This window comes from Malania oleifera, chromosome 5 (assembly GCF_029873635.1).
Source record: "Malania oleifera isolate guangnan ecotype guangnan chromosome 5, ASM2987363v1, whole genome shotgun sequence".
Classification (NCBI taxonomy): domain Eukaryota; kingdom Viridiplantae; phylum Streptophyta; class Magnoliopsida; order Santalales; family Ximeniaceae; genus Malania; species Malania oleifera.
In genome coordinates, this window is record NC_080421.1 from 45,504,024 (window position 1) to 45,526,552 (window position 22,529).

A 22,529-nucleotide genomic window follows, 5' to 3' on the forward strand; every position below is an offset into this window, starting at 1 on the left:
ATTTATTGAAGAATATTATTATTAAATGACTATATTTCATAGTGCGCTTGATTACAAAAGTTGGAAACATTAAAATAAATAAATAAATAATAAAAACGGTAAAAGTGTAAATTATTTAGTTTAATTTTTTTTTTTTAAATAATAATGAAGATAAACTATACCCGCATGCAGTATGTGCCCCTCTGATGACTAATTTGAAAAGAGAGAGATGAATAATTGATTCAACATTCAAAGCCCTGAAGTGAAAGTTGCCCCAACCCTGCCGCTGCTAATTCAAGACAGTAGATATTAATACCAGGACAATAGCAATAAGAGAACACACAGAAATGCAAAAAGCAAAAACATCCCACAAAAACAGAGTTTTAAACCCAAGGAATTGATCTTGTTCATTCTTTCCAGGCAGGTGTCCAGAGACCCTTTGTCCAACATGAAATCCCCAGCGGAGAAGCAAACACCGGGGTCTCTCATTTTCACCTCACTACCAAGCAAAACGGAGTTGGTCACCCCTTGAGTGTTATTGTTAATGTAAATGTTAATGCTGCAGTAATCTTCCTGAGACTCACCTGAGCTGCCACTGCCACTGCCACGGCGAAAAATCATCGCTGCCCCAATATTCCTTCCCTGGGAGCTTATGTGACTGCTACTGCTTTCTTCAGACATGAGATGGTTATGATGATGATGATGGCAGCAGCGACCACGGCAGTGGAAATGATCTTCTATCAATCCTGTTAAATCAATGGCAGCTGCAGTTTCTTCCTTGTAGTGCCCTGGGCTTCCGAATTGCATGGTTTATTTTTCCTGTTGAAACTGAAACTAAATGCTTCTTTGCTTGCAAAATGAGCGAGCGTCTATACTTTCCCTCAACTATAAGGAAAACCAGTGTGCCGTGGCAGTATCATAAACCATACTCTAAGAACAGAAAAAAGGATTACTTTGGTTTTGCTAACCTGCCCAAGTATAGGATGCCAGTCTCTTTAATAACCCTACCCTTTTTCTTTTCCTTTTTTTTTCTAGGTCAGCGATGGGGAATGCCTACTTTCACCATAGTAGGCATTCAAATCAATATGCCCAACATGCATATCTATCTGCAGCCAGCGTTCATGTCTTCTTTTGTCTTTTTACTTTTCTTTTTTCTCCCACTTAACAGTCACTCGGTGTCAACAGCTTTCTTAGAATGTGAGTTCTCCGCTTAACAGTTCTTTTTTTTTTTCCCTAAGCTCAGTCAGCAGCTATCATTTCAGAAATCCAGGTGGAAAGTGTGATATGTGCGGGGGGGCAAACATTCAATTACCCTTAAAAATAAATAGGCACACACCAAACAGAGCCTCAGGCCACCTCAATGCTGTACCTTATAAATTACCCTTAACCGAAAATGGGATTCAGGTATGAGATTCAAAACATCAAAAATCAAGTAGAATACACATGTGAGAAAGCAGCAGATAAAATAATAGGGACAACAATGCAACTAAACCCTGCGGCCTGAGAAGCAGCCAAAACAAATCCTTGGAAACTTTTTCAGGATTACAAGTGATCAAAATATTTCTCAAAATCATACAACATTAAATCATTGAAAGATCTTCCATTTCTTTATTCTCTCCTATAGTTATTTTTCAGGAATGAGGCCCTCCTCTGAAACCTACAGTGTCAGTAATATAATCTCATCAGCAACTCTCCAATGTCCAAGGAAGTTAGTGTTGCAATAGCCATAAATAGCAATCAACAAACATCTCCAACTTTATTGGCAAAATGTCATTGAGATGTTTGTGTAGCAAGTACAATGAAAAATATCTTGCACTTGAAAAGTCTTTCCACGATCTTTGTAAAGATGGAGGCATTGCATACCTGCTTAGTCCCGGGTTGGGTGGGCAATAGAAGGAGGTCTGAAAATTAAATCCAATGAACATCATGGCCACGATTCTGGAGAAACTCTTTCACTGACTGTGGAGCCATATTGTGGGCCACCTTTGCGATATGAGGTAAGGAATTCAACAGGATAACCCTTCAACTTATGCGGCACAATACCAAGATCATTGAAAGTTAAAGCTGAATAATCCACCACAAAAATAAAAAGCATCAGTTGCATTAACTTGGGAAAAAAAATATCGTTATAATGTACAAGAAGGTCCTGTTTGGCATTTGGAAAACATTGAGGAAAGGAGATGGAAATACAAAGGAATTTACGAATTCATGTTTTACTATCAAAGAAAATGAGGAATATATATATATATACACACCAAATCAATAAACATAAAGTTGATTTTATAATTATGTTTATTTTATACATCATTAACATTTGATTTTTTTTTTTAATACTTTAAGATATTAAACCATATTTTTATTTTTGGAAGCATTTGATATAGAGAAAAAAAAAAATATAATGGAAAATGACTTTCCTTCCTATTTTCCATTCCTTTCCTTTCTCCAAACAAAATCCTTGATCCAAAAGGAGCCAGAAAAAGAAAGTATATAGGAAGCTTTACACTAAAAACACCACACTAACCATTTTCTGATACAACTGTATCCATGCTAAAGGCATTGATCTGATCCAGGTTGAATATGTCAGGAGTAGGTAATGGAAATGGAATCTTCTTGAGTAATATTTCTCGAGGAGAAGCCAAAGCCTGAAACCCCAACTCAAGTTATGAGATAATTTGTCACAAATCATTTTCAGAAGCTGGGGTTCATCCAAACATCCACTAAACACCTGTATGTTAATGGCCACAAAAATGCAATAGCGTGGAACAGAACTTGAATCATATTTATGTTTTCCATTGGTTTGTTCAGCCTGAATTATTTTTTTTTTGGGGGGGGGGGTGTTGAGGGGAATGGGTCAAACTGCAGTCAATAAAGCACAAATGTCTGTAAATTTAAGTGGGCCCATATGTAGCAAATCAGATAACCTTTCATGGACAAGCAGTGAAACTTCACTGATGAATACAGAAATTATCATTTAATGATCGCAGCAATTTTTCCATGAAAAAGAATCATTAACCTGGCATAATATGGGAATGCCTACTAGAAAATTGAGAAGGTAGAAATAGATTAAAGTACTCTCATCATTTTTTTTCTTCAATACTTTTCCTTTCAAAGTGGAAAATTGAAGTGGCTTATTCTTTTAAAGCACCCAAAAGAAGTTGCAGGACACTAAATTGAAGGTTCAGAAAATACATTCATCTCCAACAGAAAAACTTGAAAAAAATTCTATATGTCAACACCGAATATTTTGTTCTTGTTGTTGTTATCTAAAAAGTCCTCAAAAGTACAGTGTACACACTCACCTTGGCAATGGGAAAAGGAATTTTCACATAATGAGGCCATTCACGGATTGTGTCATACATAAGCTCTGCCTGCAGAACACTTCTGAGTTCAATAGGAATTCCCACACCTTGACCCTCACAACTTGAAGAAAACAAGAGATACTGAAAGTTACCAATTCATGCACAGTAAAGACCTCTGGCCCACCAAGTTCATAAACTTTTCCCATACTGGTGCCATTATCTTTCAAGGCTGCAACAATTGCAGCCGCAACATCAACAACATATACAGGCTGGATTCTGCAATGAAGGCATCACAAGAAAAGCATCTGTGAAAGGTTCACATTGAAAATATATCAGTGCAACAGGTAATTAGCAAAATTGTGATATTTTTTCCAGTAAAAAGCTGCAGCCAACAGATTTGCAATAGATTTCAAGAGATACTTGGTAGATCCATCCCCAATGAGAGGAAGAAAGCTCCACTTTTTCACAAACTGAGCCCATCGATTTAAAATCCGATCTTCTGTACCGATCAATACAGCAGGTTTCATAATTGTGGCCTGAAGATGGATAGCGTAAGTCAGAAACCCCACTTCTGAAAGCAACAGAAAAGTAAACCAAAATTAGGAGAGCATCTAGTTGATAAATTGTTTTTTGCATTGTCCAAGCAAAATCATTGCCGTTGATGTCAAATCTTTACATTGATCTTTATATATCTTGCACCATAAACCTCAAAATCTTGAATTCTACCTAAAAATGAATTGCATTTCCTTTTTACTTATGTCTCTTACAAGTTGACTCATAAATTCTTATGCAGTCATCAGCTCTGATTTGACCAGTGTTTTTATATGTTGGTGCATTTTTCTTTGATTGTTTCTTGCCTAGTGACTAGCAGAAAAAGAACCTCATGCACACATGTGCATAAAGCAGTGTGTGTGTGCGCACGCGCGTGAAAATTAAACATGTTGAGGATGATTGCTCAAACTCTGTAACCAATCATGAATATAATTTTCTTTGTTTCTAGCACATTATCCAAAATTGCTCAACCTGTAGGTCATGACTTCTGCTTACCACACATTGGAGTGACATTAAGCACCTTGATATTAAGGAGGAATTATATTTACAGAAATCAGGGGAAATTTGTGCTCATGAACAATACCATTCTTATGTTTTTACAAACCCACGGATCAAATACAAAAATAAACATCACTTAAGACCAGTTTGCAGCACAATGAGAATTTGAAATCATATTACCACATCCTAATGCTTCATGAAAATTGTCGCCATCTGTGCTTCCAAAGTCAATATCCCAAGTTGATAACACACAATACAAGCAAGTTCATAACAAAACCATATCTAAATAGCAGTAATCACAAAAGGATTGAATTGACTCTTCAACCAATATGAGATACAAAAGCATGCTTCAGGGAAAAAAAAATTAAAAAAATTAAAAAAAAAAAAGAAAGCATGCACTTGAACATAAATATTTCCAAACCACAAAAGCATAATTGAATGCAATTGTGCAACACACCCACTTCAACAATAAGAGATTTGAAAAACAATATTCTAGTTAATTCAGTCCAGCTGGAATACATGGCATGTTTAACAAATCAGATATTAATTTTTCCATTTAAAGGGAAACATTTTGCTCCATATTTGCTAATACATGATACATCATTTACATATTCTCCTTAAAATTACGACACTTCATTTCTGTTGGTTGGCAAAAATCCACTAACCACTTTGATGCTATTCATTTGCTACCACCAATCATTGAAAAAGCAAACTAAAGATCAATGGTCAAAGATGCATTCAGCATAAAAAAGGGTACAGTTTTACTGGTTCAAGTTCCATATGTACATCTTTATGTTATCTGTAATCCTGTTCAGTAAAGATCAGCTGGAATGATATAACAGCAGAAAGGCTACAGGGAACCAAACAAGAGCAGTTTAAACCAAAAAATAGTCACACCTCGGGTAATTCCCTTAGAATAGCTTCCTCGGCAGCAGCTTTAGCCCTCCGCATTCTGGATGGAGATGCTGGAGATGCTCCTAAGCAAGAAACATATATGAATCTCATAATGCCACCATGTTCTTTAGCAATCTGCACAAACAACAATGAGCCCAACCACATTAAGCACATGAAGAAATTCACCACCAAAAAAAAAAAAAATGCACCGTCGTATAACATATTAACATGACAACAACAGGATAATCACAAAGATACAGAAGATTACAGGTCAATTGTGATGAGAGACTACTCATGAAGATGAAACGAAGAGCAGGGAACACGTAGTTATAAATTACATCAATGAAATTTCTCAAAAAAGGAAAAACAGCATGAAAGTTATGCAAGAAATGTGCCATTGAGAACAATTTAAAACCTATGAAGAACATCATACCTGAAGAGAAAATGCCTCAGAATTGAAAGGATGATGGGGGAAAAAAAGAAAGAGAAAAAGGAGAAAGGGAAGGGACTTCACAGTTATTACTTTGATGATTGATCAATAGGTAATTAAGACTTTTAAACTCCGTCAGCTCCTATTTAAGACATCATTGATTTACTTCTTCCCCTAGCTTCCAAGACACAGAGGATAGTAATCTATGGTCTTTTCCATGCATGGAACAAATTTCCATAAATCAAGCCCCCTCAAGCATCAAAAGCATCAAGAACCAGCCATTGTTTAGTTTGAGAAAGCTTTCGAAAATCACCAAAAAGGACCAAATAAAAGGAACTAATATCTGAATTTTCCAAAGTAACAGCAGGCACTAGCAATGTTACATAAACAAGACAAAACCATAGGCCAAAACTTGAGCATGCCCACATACATTCTGTTGTTGCTTTGAATCCCACCTCATGCAGTGAACAGGAGCCAAGGAAGCTGGCTCTCATAACTCATTTACTTAATTTCTCATTTCCTCACAAAGAGGTAAACAGTAAACCTTTAAACTCAAATTTAATTCACAATTCAACTCCAATTGAAAACCTATTTTACAATCACATATTTATAGGCCTAATCCGCTTGGAAATCAAACAAATAAAGGAAACAAAAATACTACTATGATACTTCTTTCCTAATAAGTAAACCCTAGAATCTACTAAATTCTTACGACAAGGGACTAGCTCACTACTCACCCCTGCACCATTTGGTCTACATTGTAGATGCCCCAACAATCTAAGCCATCCTTCCCTTATCTTCTATAGGCACTATACATTACTTAAATTATCTTTTTTATGCTATACCACACATCTCACATGCCCCTTAGCATTCTTATTTCGACAAATTTTTGGGCCCGTTTAGTTTTAGAAAACATTTTCCATTTCCATTTTCTAGTTTTTCAAAGAATTATAAAGATTTTAGCTTAATTTCTAATTTTTCAACATTTGAATTAAAAAGGCAGAAAATAAGAGTTTCATTTTTTATTCCTAGATTTCAAAATACTTTTAAAATTTTTTTTTTAATTTGTAAAAGTTATATAAGGTACATTTGGGATCATGCATTTTGGGGCTTGAATTTGGATTTGGGTGGATTGGAAGAAACTAATACATAATCCACACAAATCAAAGTCCAAGATCCAAATTACAGTCTCCCATGCGCAAAGTCATTGTTAGAAATCTAGAAAATAATATTAAAAAAATGTTTTTCAACTTTTTCATATAAATTTAGAAAATTGGAAAACAAGGTGGCATTTTTCAAATTATTTAAAAATTTTATTATAAAAAAGAAAACTATTTCCAGAAGCAAATAGTACCAAAACTTTTTATTGTTGTTCATTCATTTCATAAAATGAAAAACTAGCGTAATTATGACAAATGAATGAGTATATATAGGCAAGGAGAAATTTTTGACCGTTGGGGATACAATGGGCATAATTAATTTGTTTAAAAGACCATTAAGAATATTAACCCATTTTACTCAATTTAAAAATTTGATAAAAAATATTTTAACTCGCGAGATTCGGGTGCCCGGCCAAAGGTTCGGGTGCCCAAATAAACACAGTCAAAAATTCAACTTTTAGAGGTTCGGCTGCCTGAAGGGTGAGTCAGTCGGCTGAAACAACATGAAGGGTGAGTCGGTCGGCTGAAACAAGTCAGTAGCATTTGTTCGATAGTTCAAGTGCCCGACTCATTTTTTTTTGGAAAACTGAAATGGAAAATGAAAACTGTTTTCCACAACTATACAAGCCCTTATTTTTTGGATATGTTGTTTCTTAGTTGCCCAATATTTTGAATCTACTAAATTCTTGCTCACTAAAATACTACTATATAAAATGATACGAAAATAGGAAAAAATCCTAAAAATTAATAAATTACAAGATTGTTAAAAAAATCTCTATAATCCCAAACATAATGAATTTGCATCCTCAAAGCTCACATTGCATCATTCTTTCCCTCCCTCCCCCTCCCGGGGTAAAAATTCGACCTTGAATTTGAACCAGTTGAGGGATGAAGAATCAAAGAACCAGGCAAACTTGTCACAACTTAATCAGCGAGCTTAAAAAATACATAGGAATGCAAGTGGGCATAGTTGTTTAAGATAAACTTATCAGGAACGACAATGCAACCTCACTTGAGTCGTCAGCTTTGGGTTCAACATATTTACCATGCACCAATGGCTTAATCTTTGTAGTTTCCACTTTCTGCCTCAAGTTCCTTCATGGATTCTTTGGGCTTAGATGTTAAATTTAGCATGTCCTTTATGCCCTCAGATCCTGTGGCTGGCCTCAGCTTAAATTTTAATATAGCACGTCGTGAGCATTAACAAAATCCATTTGGTATGGCTCAAAGAATGTTGGAGTAGTCAAAACTATGGTCTCAGTTCCCTGCACATCCATCAATACCTCTAAGCGGACTATTACTTCCATCATTTTACTCCAAAGGTCTCTCATATCCCTACAGAGGCCTCCTATTTCCCTGCCATACTGTTGTTTATCTTGAACAAATTGCTCTATAAGGATATGCATGTGATCCCTCCAACACTCCAGGAGCACCATTTTTTTTAACTAGACCTGACACGAGAGAGTAATGTAAAGGAGTTGAAGCTGGGCCAAACAAGCTTCTACTTCAGTAAATCTGAGCTTGACTGTCAAGTAACAACTGGATTGGGTTAGATAGAAGTAGGCCAAAAAGTGGGTGAAATTTTTTGGCATAGAGCCATAGACTGTAGATTTATTTGGATATGGATCCAAGTTTTGGGCTTGGAATTAGGCATTAATGAAGAAGTTGGGTCCCGTATGTAGAGATACCTGGGCCAGTGCATGGTTAGGTTATGCGGACCTGAAGTTGAAAAGGGGATCCTTTAGGACATATTAGGATGTAGAGGAGGAGGGTCGAAGAGGACTGCATCAGTGATGGTGCAGATAGTTGGTGCAGGAGAAGTGCAGGGCAGAAGGCAGATGGTTGCAGCACAATGACAAGGTCGTTGAGGATTGATCAGCTAAAGCTTTTTTTTATTGGCTACAGCTAAGCAAGAAGGGTAGGGGGCACTCATTCTCCAATGAGGAAGAATAATGGGACCAACCATGGTCTAAAATTTCTGCAAAATTGTCGAAATTTTCGTCAAAAATTCCACTTTCTATCACCATCGAAATCAAAATGATTGTCAATTTCTATCTTACATAATGTCCATCAAAATTTCAATTAATCATCCGAAATTTATTAAAATCTTGAAATTTTAGTGAAACTTGTCAAAATTTTAACTATAGAATGAAATTTCATTGGAATTCAAATAGATTTATAAACAAAGTGAAAATTTTGTCTTATCTTATTTTTTAGGGTAAAAGACACCCACCACCCTAATGTTTCCAAAATTCCAACGACCTCTCCTGAGTTTTCAAGAATTTTACAGACCTCCCTTAAGGTTTGTCAAAATGACAAAAATCTTAAGGAAGGTTAGTATCTTTTGCCCTAATTTTTATTAACCTCGCTTGAGGTTTGTAAAAAGACAAACCTCCCTTTCTATTTTACAAAAAGACAACCCTTTTAAGGGGTGTAAGTGTCTCAAAAATCAAATGTCAAAAGAGGTTTGTGTCACTTTTGAAACCTAAAGGGAGGTCCATGGGATTTTTAAAACCTCAAGGGAGGTCCTTATCTTTTTTCCAAACCTCAAGGGAGGTTTGTCTCTTTTGCCCTATTTTTTAAGAAAAGAAAAGATTATTACATGGGCTTTTGAAATTTTAGTGATTTGGTTTATGTTATATTAATAAAAATTTATGACTCAAAAATCTGGTTTTTGGTTCATTCATGATTATTAAGGGGTGCAGACTTTAAACGTTAAGAATGAAGATAGATAAATAAAGCATGGAATCTTTTTATGAAACTTTACAAATCGTTAATAGACATAATAATGCAACTACTAGTACTAAACTACTAATATATTATAAAAGTAAATACCTCAATAATAGCTATGTCGTGTATTAGTTGCAGTAGCTGTAATTTAATATTCTTATTAAATATATTCAGTTATTAAACATGAAATTCATAAACTCGGATAATTTTTTTATACAAATATATATAATTTAAATATAAATGGTAAAATATAAATGTATTGCTAATATCTAAGTTTTTTCAGATGAATCTCTAAAATTTTGACAGAAATTTTATAAGACAGAAATCAACTGGCATTTAAATTTCAAGGGTTACGGGAAGCAGAAATTTCAACAGAAATTTCAGCAAATTTGTGGACGTTTAAGACGATGGATGATGATGATTTTTATGATGGTCTTGATTAAGTTAATGATGATGGTCTTAGTGATACTAGTGAACAAATGGTGGTCTGGATGCTGACATTTACAATAGAAGCTAGCTTGATAGTTCAGCTTTTGTTTGCTATAAAATAAAATAATAAAAAATAATAAAAAATAAAAAATAAAAAAGATGTTCATGTTGTATGGTTATTTCTTGATTGCTTTGTGTTAAAAATTGTGTCCTTGTCTTTTTTCAGTAGTTATTATTTCATATTCATTATAAGCCGGTTTGATTAAGTTAGAAATGCAACAATTTGAACACTTCATTTTTATTTTTTTATTTTTTTTTTTGTTGGGGTAGGAGGGGTTAATATGCGGGCTATACTATATATACTTGCAAATTTTTGAGTTTTTATTTTTTTTGTGGGGGGAGGGGTTAATATGTGGGCCCTACTATATATACTTGCAATTTTTGAGTCTTCAACACTTATTATCCAACTTTGTAGGCTTATGTCATAGAAATTTATGAAAAAGCATGCAAATCATTTTTCATATTTATTTATCTATTTAGCAGAATCTTAAGGTCCTCAATCCAATTCTATGATCTGATCTTGCAAACCAACCTAGCAATCCTACATAGGATCCCGATTTTAACAACCATGCTCATGCCCTCACACAAAATTCAATTCCAAATGAAAACCTATTACAGTCGCATATTTATAGGCCTAATGTGCTTGAAAATCAAGCAAATAAAGGAAGCATAAATACTACTAGGATACTTCTTTCATAATAAATAAACCCTTCAACAACAAAATACTACTAGAATCCACTAAATCATTGCCTAATAAAATACCACTATATAAAGTGCTGCGAGAATAGGAAAAATCCTGAAAAATAACAGTTTACAAGATTGTTCAAAAATCTCTATAATTCCAAACATAGTGCATTTGAATCCTCAAAGCTGACATTGCCTCACTCTGCCACTCATCTCACAATATTGTTAGGGAAACTACCTTAAGGAAGTGAGAAGTTGAAAAATAAGACCACTTAGACTTGAGATCAATTGTTACTGCCAAATATTAGATATGAGAGCAGAAATGGTACAAAGACATAGGCTCCATTTGATCAAACAGAAACTATTTTCCAATAGAAAATAGAAAAAGAAAAAAAATAAACAATTTTCTGAGGGGGAGGAAGTCAATTTTGTTTAAAAAAAAAAAAAAATTCTTGCTTTGGTTAGAGACAATTTTACTTTCTTCCTTTAGGTTATTTTCTACACATAGATGAAAGATATAAACATATTTCCAGTTTAAATAGCTCTCTTTTTTTCGTTCCTGCAAACAATGGAAAATAGGACAAATATTTTAGTCCCAACCAAACAGGATACGAATTCAGAGAAGTTCATTGCTTGCTTATCAGCTAGCAAGCTCCTTCACTTCAATTAATTTCACTATTGCCAGTGTATAGGAAAGCCTCTTATCGGTGAGGGTTACAATCAACAGATAGTTTCAGCAAAAGACCAAAGGGCGTCACATATCAGATCCCATTTTTGAAGCAGAGAATGACAATAGAGTTTTAGAGGACTTGTTCTTCATGCTCTAAAATTTGGCCTTTATATTATTATTTCCAATTCAAACTTATAAAGACAGAACACGAGCTAGTGCAGAAACAAGTTTGGAGCAAGATGAGGAAAGCACATGAAAAATCTATTGGGTTATCCTATTTAGAAAATAATATAAGATAATTACCACTTTAAAATCCTAAAGTTTGACAGCAAGCAGGCTGATGATACGTAATGCCATTTTCTAATAAATGAAATGGAAGTATAATGAAAATTAATGGCCAATGGAAAAATAACAACGACTACTTCCATTATGATAGGCTGATTACACCATCAAAAAGAGAGATAAAGATTATGATCGGTAGAGTTAAAGCAAATCAAAATGAAGTGGATAAGTGTCTTTAGAAAAATTACATGCTTGCAAGTCATCGTGTATGGCACACACAATCATACTTTGATAATAGTTATAAGTGGCCAAATAGAAGAAAAAATAAGGAAAAATCATTCAAGATGGTTAGAAAATGCACAAGAAGGATATATGATCGCACAGTACACAAAAAGTGATTTGATTCAAGTTGAAAGCAACAAACACAAAGGCAAAGAACATGGATTAAGTTACCAACAAAGATCTCCAGGAATATAACAGAAAATATAGCCATAGATAGAGCAGAACAGTGAAAATAATTCATATAACCCACCGACTTAGCTAGGAGTAACGTTTTAAAAGGCTCAATCAGCGTTCGTCTTGAGGCAAGCGGCAAGACATGCCTAAAACAACTTGAGGCTCAATCTAAAATACTAAATTCTAAAAAGGCTATTACACTACAAACTGAGGCTTACCCATTTGTACAAAAGGCGTCCCTTTAGAGTCTTTTTAGTTGAGGCTTATGCATTTTAGGTGTGTCATTCTCAAGTTAGATTTGGCTAGAAAATTTTAGCTACGTATTTGTATAAAAGGAATATCATAACATAAGTTGATTTCTAAAACTCTTGAACCTCAACCTTTCCAAAATAATTGAGATTTGTACCTTAGATCATGAAAATAATTTGATTTTTGTAATGTTATAGCTATCTCTTGTCATGATTTATGTATTGAACTCAAGTTAGCATTTTTTAAATGGTCAAAAAGTAGTTTACAAATTATATTTATTTTTAAAAAAAAATTATTTGTGATTTTTTCTCAATTTTATCTTAATTTTTCAAATATATGTAATTTATTTACATTTCATCTAAAAATTAAATTCTCATAGACTTACGCCTTCCTCTTCAGAGTCAAAACGCCTACCTAATTTTCCTTTCAAAACATTGGCTAGAACTAACCCAGAGTACAGCAATCAACCACCCTGCTGCCCTTTCAATGAATTTCTTTTACTAAATAAAAACCATTGGCTAGGACTAATGAGTTTTGATATAAAAACTGAATATTGAATTTTTTAAAATTCAAAAATTTTAGCAATAAAATAGTTAACAATTTATTGTTAATAAAAGTACCTGCAATGAAATTTTGCATGCATAATACCATTTCTATTTTCCTAAATTACATAATTACTAAATACATGATAAATTTTCACCAACTAGAGAACTCAAATATGTCATAAATTAACTCCAGAACTTCAAAACTTCCACATATATCACAATATTTTTAACAAGTAAGGTGCAAGTATAACAAGCCTATTAAACAAGTAGCACAAAATTTCTGATGGCAGGCCCAGAATGAGACTGCAACAATGATGAGAGATTACAGCAATAGGCTGCATAATATAAAAATTAAACCTACAAATCCAAGCTTGCCCCAATAGCATGACAACAAGGCTACATCTTTCATATCATATTTTCCATTGTATGAGTACTGGGGAAAAACAATTTCTCAGTATCAATTATATCAGAATTTAACAAAATCAATGTTTTAAAAGACGAAGATGTAAGGCAAGGAGTTTTAACCCTTAAAAGGAGAGGCACAAGCCTTACGGCATTGGGGCATAAGCCTTTAAGAATTTATTTTTAAGAATAAAAAAATGTAAATAAATTTTATATATTTTAAAATAAAGAAAAATTAAGAAAATCACAAATATAATGTAAGAAAGAAAAGTTATATATACTTTGCAAACTACTTGTCGACCATTCAAAAATTGGTAACTTGAATACATGACATAAATCGTGACAAGAGATAGCTATACTATTACAAAGTTTACACTATTGTCATGATCTAAGATACAACTCTGTTATTTTGGAAAGATTGAGGTTCAAGAGTATTATGAGATTCCTTCTATACAAACATGTAGTTAAAATATTTTAACCATTTTTTACTAGAGAATCAAACACCCAAAATGCGTAAGCCTCAACCTAAAAGGCGCAAAAGGAGCGCCTTTTATAAAAGTGTGTAAGCCTAAGCATATAATGCTTTAGCCTTTTTGGAATTTGGTATTTTAGATTGAGCCTCAAGGCGTTTTAGGCATGTTGTGCCTTGAGGTGAGCCTGGATTAAGCCTTTTTAAAACCCTGAAAAAAATTATATAAAATGAAGAAAATATAAGAAGAGGAACCTACCATTGCAAGTTGCTCAGCCATAGAAAAATTAACTTCCTCAAAGCTATAATTTCTTGTCTCGTATTCCTTCCCTGCCAACAAGGAGGATCAGTAAATTCAGACATTGAAGGCCATCAAGGTATATAGAACACAAATGGCAAAGACAAAAGAATCCTCACCAATAAGATTGAGAACAACATTTGCCTTCGCCATCACTGCCTTAATTGAATTTTCATCTCTTGGATCATATTTCATTGGTACAATCTGTAGATTATAAATGCAGAAAGGAAATAGTGACAACATAATTTGTAGAATTGATCATTGAAGTTAAAACCATGTGAATCAAATAATATAAACATGAAATTTAAACATGGTGGAAAACAGATTACTATTCGACCTGGCCCAAATCGCCCATCAATTTTAGATGACGATGACAATCCTCCGAACCTCGGAAAGGTACCAACACTTGAGATCCCATTTTAGCTAGAAATAAAGAGAAAACGTAAAGCATGAGCAGAACAGAATTGAAAGAAAAAAAAACAAAAGATAATCAAGAACTAAGATAACAAAAGCTTTATTCATACTGCTGAAATAATATTTGAGAAACAAAAAACTTAGAAACAAAATCACATAGCTTAAGATAAAAAGGTTTTGTGTACAGATAATAGAAAAAACTGTAAACAGAAACAGCGAAAAATATAGCACATTGTTTAAGAACATAATGAACAAGAATTCTTGCATCATTCAACAGGGGCACTTCTGAGAAAAAATAAAGTTCACATTCAACTAACCAAGTTGTTGCACAACATATCGACCAAGAAACCCAGTAGCTCCAAAAACGGTAACTACAATGCCACTGCCAAAGACAACACAAATATGATTTACAAGGCAATACAAACTAAATTCAATCCCTTGGAATGGAACTCCAGAGTAAAATCAAAAGAAAACCTCACAATCAGACTTAGAAGGTGCAGCAGCTGAACACAACAAATTAGCACTAATGCCACTGACAGACACAGAACTCCCAAATTATGAAAGCAAACAATTTCATCCAACTCAAAGTGAAACTTAGAACTTAGTTCTCCTAAGCAGTTTAAGCATATCACTATAGAATATAAGCTGGAGATAAAATGAAAATGAACCCACAATCAAATAAGCTGACCCTGTGTTCAGGAGCTTGAAGTGTGGAGCTTGAATGTGGATGCGCGTGAATTTGTACAATACGCAACATTTTTTTTTTCTTTTTTTTTAGCTTTGGTCAAATCAACACAAATCCAAATTCAAGCCTGAAATTGATGATCCTAAACGTAGCCTGACAAGCGTATTAACAATAAGAAATTGACAACATTACCTTACAGATGATCTGCCACCTGTGCCCTTGCGAACTAAATGGCCCACGCCTCTGGTGGGAAGTGTAGAAACGCATCGTGGATGATCAGCACCGTAATCTACAAGCAATATCAGCATACATTACAATGTGAAAAAAACACTCACATTCCGTTACAAAAATATGGAATCATTGCAACCCTAGAATGACATATGTCCTATCAGCATCTTCAGAAATGTAAACAAAACCCTAGAAAGGCATAGACAGAAGATAGATTACAGTGATCAGACTGCGGCTGGAGAGATTTCAGGGAGGAGATTGCAGGAACGGGATTTATGGAGTGGTGCCATACTCGCCTGGAAACTGCCTGCATCATTCTGAGCCTACAGCAGGCAAGTGGAGAGAGGCAAGACAGGGAGGAGAAGAAGGCAGAAAGATTCTAACCTGCGCCTGGGTGCAGCGTATGCGTATTGGGCAGCTACTCTCAAGTTCTCAACGATGTGTGCGGGGCGGGTCGACCCAACCCATTTGCCTTTTAGACTTTTTTTTTTTTTTTTCAGACATTGTGGATAAAAAAATGTTCACAACTTAAATATAAAATATGAATATATTAAATAAGCAGAGATACAAAAACAAATTGCCAAAGAACATTAACTTGCTGAATTTATGCAATTTGAAGCAACTTATTTTTAAAAATTAAAAATAATAAAATATTATGGGCCATTAAATTTTTTTTTTTCATAATTTTTATTCATATTTGACATAGAAAAATATAATAAAAAACTAGGCCATATTACTTGTGAAAAATAATTTCTTTTTTAGCATTTCAAATAATTATAAAAATATGCCCTCTTATTCTCTAATTTTTCAAGCTGTATAGGAAGGTGGAAATATTCTTTTTGTTTTTTTCACATTTCCTATGTAAACCTTGAAAAGTTGAAAAATATGACGGCATTTTTATAATTATTTAAAAATAAAAATTATACACCACAATTTCACAGCTAAACAAATCCCATTTTTTCCTTCTTACTAGTATAAAAAAATCGATAAACCAATTTTAGCATCCACATCTTGATGATAATCACCTACAACTAAGGGCAAAAAGAGCTTCCTAGTGGCCACCGAGAGCATTCCAGCACTAAGATCACTATATTGTTTAGAGTTGTGCAAGTTACGATTTAAAGATATGTCTCTTTTTTTTTTTGGAATACGCACCGAGTATCCACGCGTTCGTTTTACGGTCCACGTGACTAATCCTGCGTCCCTTGAAGTTGAACCCACAACTCCAAAGGGAGGGTAAATTCAGGAGTCTAGGGGTGGAAACGAGTCCGGGAGGGTTTGAACACCTAATCTCGTGAAAGGCACTCCCACAGCCCGCACTACTACATGAATTACACCCTGAGGGTTTTAAAGATATGTCTCTTGATATTACTTGTGTCTGTGCATTGTGTATTACATATAAATTACATATGTATATGTGTGTGTGCGTGTGTGCGCGCATGCACGTGTTATGACCTATGTTGTATGTACTTTGTATAGCATCGTCTCCATTATTTAACCTTGTGGCATATATTGTATAGAATTTCTTAGAATTTAAGTGCCTTGTGTTAATAGGGATTGAACATTGACCTTATGGGAATCATGACTTCTCATAACAACATACTTTGATAATATAATGATAAGGTATTAAATAACTTTAACCCCTTCATTTCTCCCCTTATTTCTTACTTCATAAGGGTTTCTTTTCCTTTTCGTTGCTCAAAAATGGAAGGGTTTGGTACCTAGATAGCCAATATGTCTTTAGAGTGGATAATTTTAGGCCTTATCATATATGTTGCTGCCAAAAATCGAACAGCTTTCGTGAATTGTCTTTCAACCGCGACCACCTGAAAAGAACCAAACATAAATGGTTTATAGGATCTAGGGTGTGCTCCAGGCGATCACTCTAATGCTTGAGTTAGAAACTGTGGGAGGCTTTGGATTGCAACAGTAATAGAAAATTAAGTAAGAATGGTATGCTTAGCCGAGACGACCCGAAAATTTTACTACATTATATATATATATATATATATATATATATATATATATATATATATATATATAACTCTAATACCATATATAAACCACCTAACCCCAAGTGGGTTACCGAGTACAACTATCCATAAGCTATATTACAACACAAAGGAAGCATAATATACATAAATCACATATACAATACTAGAGTACTAATACCATCATAATACAAAAGTATCTCTCTCCCAAAATCATCTATACAACCCAAGGTACATAAAACATATCCATACACAGGTAAATAGCAATGTCTCACTGACACTAACTTCAACCCAAAACAACTAATCCTACCCAGATCTTTCTAAGCTTGTCTCTTTGGTTGTCCTGAAATATTAAAAATTAAGGAGTGAGATACCCCTCTGTAAGACGGAATAAATTATTGTCAATGTATGACAACATGAGTTTAAATGTATCTTAACACGTTTATTTAATAAATAATTTAACTGAGTGATCATGAAATTTGTACTCATATCCATATACATATATATACATTTGCAACCATATATTTTTTTCAAAAATATGTACGTTCTTAATACGTTTCTCTAGATTCGAAACCCAACATGTCTATAAACATAGTTTCATCATGTCTGTACTGAAGAACCAACCTGACTGGACATTCATATATCACCACCATATAATCACCCCACATGATCGGGTTGTGTGGTCCAAAGTAGGACTTAGTCATGGTTAGCCCACCAAGTTAAGTCAAAACAATTCTCGTCTATAGTATGATTCGCCCACCGCAGCATGGTACGGACCCAGGGACGGTCAACATCTCTCCGTAAGTCCAATCGACTTCTAATACCAACACTCTCCCTAAGTAGTGTGGTTGCACTGACTCATTTCCTAGCAACGGTATCGTGCTCTCATGTACATCACTAGTCCATCAGGGTTCTCATTTCCACAATTCCACAGTAATCTCAGTATAAAAACTATCATTTCTATTATTTCATTTCTCGGTATAATACTGTCATCAAATATCTCAATATCAAAAATATCATGTCTGTATTTCGGTATAAAACCATCATTATATATATCAATATCAAAAATATCATATCTGTATTTTAGTATAAAACGTCATCACATATATTGATATCAAAATATCATATTTCATCATTTCACATTATCTGTCGTATTTCCGATAATTCCCATAAACTAGATAAATCACATTTCATTGTAAAATATCCTCACATGTTTATTGTACAATAACAAAATTATTTCTCATGTCACACAAATTTTAAGTAATATTTCATACTATAATAATTGCCTAGAAAAAGATAGGATAATCCAAAATCAGTATTTACAAATGCCTGATACGTCAGGAGATCATATACAACATTTTCATATTTTCATGTTTTAAATTAATCAATTAATTTTCAAAATGTTTGACGTAATTTATTCCCCTTACTTGTTTCTTGTAAATATGCCTGCAGGGATCCTAAAACAGTGCCTACGGCATTCGCACAAAACCCTGTATCCATATACCCTAATTTAATCAGCTCAACTCTAAAATAATAACCATTTAACATTCCTAGGCCCACACACTCTCAATGATTGATTAAACTTTAAAACATCTTACTTACTCTAGTTTCGGTGTGGTGCCTAGAAAGCCTAACATTACAAGAAAACTGGTTTTTTGTAACGACTAGGAAAATAATGATATTTAAATACTAAGAGAGAGAGAGAGAAATGAAAACAAAAACAGAAGAAAGCAGTAGGCTTCGTCGACGAGTACATAAGGAAATTCGTCGACAAATACAGGGATTCGTTAACAAGAAAATACCGAGAGAGGTTCTGGGGCAGCCTGAATTTCATCGACGAATACAGGGAGTCGTCGATGAATTTACTAAAGGATTTGTCGATGAAGTGACATGTTTCGTCGACAAATCAGACAGTATAAATAGTGGAAAACCAGAATATTTTGTCATTTTCAGCTCCCCTCTCTCTGTCTCTCCTCTCTTTCTCCTTCGACTCTCTCTTTCGCTCTCTCTTTGATTCCGGGCTAGTTTTACACCAGATTGACAAACCGAAGTCACCACGACGCTCCTGGGGAAGTTCTCTCCAAATCTGCTGAAGCGGATCGTTGGTGAAAGTGAGTTGGGAATCATCCCTGAGTTGAGGTAAGGCTTTTTAAACCATATTTGGTCTTGCGATAGTTATAGGAAATGATGTATGCATGAAAATACTAAAATTTAATACTGGAAGTTTTCATGTTCAGGATATTGGTCAGGAAATCCTACGGGAGTTAGACTAGAATATTTTTGAGGTTTTCTCAGTGGCCAGGTAAGGGGATAAACTAAGCTAGTATTTGTTGAAATTATGTATACTGCTATAACATCTAGTTTCAAAAAAAGTAAATATGTGTATATGTATATATGATTTTTATTTGGGAAATTATTGTTAAAATGATGATATATTGAATATGGAAAATCTGTTTAGTGTGGCATAAGTATAGAATGCTGTGAAATACTGTTTCTGGAATTGTGTTTATGATACTGATTTTTATAATAAGAAAACCGGCGTACGGGCCGAGATTTTTATATGTGATATGTTTGCCGGCGTACGGGTTGTGCTATGATATGTTTGCCGGCATATGGGTTGTGCTATGATGTGATTTGCTAGTGTGCGGGCTGTGCTATGATGTGATTTGCCAGCGTACGGGCAGTGCTATGATAAAATGTGTAATACCGGCATACGGGCCGATGATTTTCATGATATACGTATATATGCAAAATGATATGATTAATGTGAAAATTAATGATATGAAATATCCATGTATCACAGTTTTAATATATGGTATATGGTATCAGAACCTGGTTAGCTTGGTCTAAGCTAGCACTTGCACGGTACCGTTGCTATGTGTCCATGGTCTTCGTGATCATGATATTTGTGATAACGCCACTGTACGGAGTAGTGTGAGATTGGATGGTCGATGTGGTTATTAAGAAGTGTGTGTGATGGCCCTTGGTGTACGGACCAGGTCTGGCAGACCCATCAGACTTACAGACTGTATGATTGATTTGGCAGTGGTCGGCCAACTATTGTTAGGTCCCGCCTTCGAGCCACACAACCCAATCATGTGGGGGTAATACATGACAACAGCCAACTAATCTACCAGGAATGTTTTTGTGATATTATTATTATATGAGATAAGATATGTTTATGAAAATGTAGTATGTTTTGTCATGTGTTGATATATATATGTTTTCCAGATTTGACGAAACAGTACTGAATATGTTATGTGTGGTATATGTAGAACATAGAATACTCATGTTACCACACACTGGTATTAGTTTATTTCCCTTACTGAGAGGTGTCTCACCCCTAAATCTTATAAACTTTTTAGGAGCCCCAGATAGGAGAGCGAGAAAAGCCTCGCTAGTCTAGTGCGAGTTAATTGCCCTTTTTGAAGGGTAAGTTTTTGTAGGGACAGTTAGATTTTGTGGGGAATGTCCCTAGATCTGATTTTTGGGATGTATATATTGAGATTCAGTAATTGTAGTAACTCTGGTATTGTGATGTATGATATGATGGTATGTATATGATTGTATATTTTCTGTTACTTAGGCTTCCGTTTTGTATTCTGATGTATCCCTGGTACCCACAGGTCCAGGTGGATTGTGATCTACTAAACTGGAATGTATGATGTTGATATTATTATTATATATAAAAAAAATTAGGAAAATAAGCAGGTCGTCACATTTTTAGTGACGGAGGTATTAGTGAATGATGAAATTTCGTCACTAATAGTTCAGGTATTAGTGATGAAATTCAATCTGTCACTAATACTGAACTTTTAGTAATGAAATTTCATCATTCACTACTACCTCTATCACTAAAAAACCAATTTCCCCTCGCTCAAACAAGCGTGGGAAACCACTTTTCGGGCGAAAACTATCTCGGGAAAATATTAGTGACGATTCTTGAGGTATTAATGATGATTTCAATGTGTCACTACAAGGAACTCATTAGTGACAGCTAATAAACCATCACTATTATTATTGTATTAATAAATAAATAAATAATTTCACAGCATTAGTGTCGGTTTTGGCGTTTCGTCACTATTAATCCCTTATTAGTGACGGTTTAGAAAATCGTCACTACTAGTTCGTTTATTTAAAAAAAATTTATTTCATACTATTAGTGACGGTTTTGTCGTTTCCTCACTATTAATCCATTATTAGTGACGGTTTAGAGAACCGTCACTACTAGTTCTTTTATTAAATCTAAACCGTCACTACTAGTTCTTTTATTAAAAAAAAATTAAAAAAATTTATTTCATACTATTAGTGATAGTTTTACACATTTGTCACTATTAGTATCTTATTAGTGATGGTTTAGAGAATTGTCACTAATAGTTCTTTTATATAAAAAAATTTTAAAAAATTATTTCACAGTAGTAGTGACGGTTTGGATTTTCGTCACTATTAATCCCTTATTAGTGATGGTTTAAAGAACCATCACTAATAGTTCTTTTATTTAAAAAAATAAAAAAAAATTTATTTCCAAGCATTAGTGACGATTTTGCACATTTGTCACTATTAGTGCCTTTTTAAAAAAAAAAATTATTTCATAGTAGTAGTGACGGTTTGAAAAAGTCGTCACTAATAGTCTCACATTGAAATTAAAACCCACACGAGTTACGCTAATCTCCCTTGTCATTTCCCTCCAATCCACCTCCTTTCCCTTCTTTCCCCAATCTCCCTCTTAACAAGGTCCATCTCGTCATCTCCCTTGGCCTCTTCCAGCCTAACTTCCTCCTGATCACCGTCCTCTTCCTCCTCTAGGTCTCTGTCAAAAACCGAACCCCCAGCAACGGGTGCTCCATCATCAGTGTCCTCGCCACCTGCCTCCCCGTCCTTTGTATCCAGATCCTCTTCGTCTACTTCTCCAACATCGTCCTTGCAGAGGTCGCGCCCTTCTCGAACAGTGTTCGATGGGCTACGTGCGGTGACACCCTTTCCTTCGTCCTCTTCGTCAACATCTCTCTCTCTCTCTCTCTCTCTCTCTCTCTCTCTCTCTCTCTCTCTCTCTCTCTCTCTCTCTCTCCGATTTTGTGGATTGGAATCTCATTTGTAAGGAATTACTTTGAAGTTTTGCTTTGAA

General features: G+C 34.5%; 2 protein-coding genes across 3 annotated transcripts; both read right to left on the minus strand.

Moving 5' to 3' along the window:
• Positions 1-209: 209 nt before the first annotated feature.
• LOC131155084 (uncharacterized) lies at positions 210-1,103 on the minus strand. The gene has a single exon (XM_058108004.1). It carries the CDS (start codon positions 784-786, stop codon positions 289-291), a length of 498 nt encoding a protein of 165 aa, XP_057963987.1. The 5' UTR covers positions 787-1,103; the 3' UTR covers positions 210-288.
• Positions 1,104-1,329: 226 nt separating this feature from the next.
• Positions 1,330-15,859, minus strand: LOC131155083 (NADH dehydrogenase [ubiquinone] 1 alpha subcomplex subunit 9, mitochondrial). Of its 2 annotated transcripts, XR_009136745.1 has the most exons (13): positions 15,633-15,859; positions 15,378-15,474; positions 14,818-14,882; positions 14,424-14,509; positions 14,206-14,290; positions 14,048-14,118; positions 5,226-5,357; positions 3,699-3,814; positions 3,431-3,554; positions 3,279-3,347; positions 2,501-2,621; positions 1,843-2,043; positions 1,330-1,636 (listed from the first exon to the last, which is right to left on the minus strand). XR_009136745.1 is itself a non-coding variant. In XM_058108003.1 (12 exons), the coding sequence occupies exons 1-12, from the start codon at positions 15,727-15,729 to the stop codon at positions 1,904-1,906; spliced, it is 1,203 nt and encodes a 400-aa protein (XP_057963986.1). In that variant the 5' UTR covers positions 15,730-15,857; the 3' UTR covers positions 1,330-1,903. The 2 variants fall into 2 exon arrangements, 1 of the variants encoding a protein (XP_057963986.1); XM_058108003.1 differs by having other exon boundaries at positions 1,330-2,043; positions 15,633-15,857.
• Positions 15,860-22,529: the final 6,670 nt, after the last annotated feature.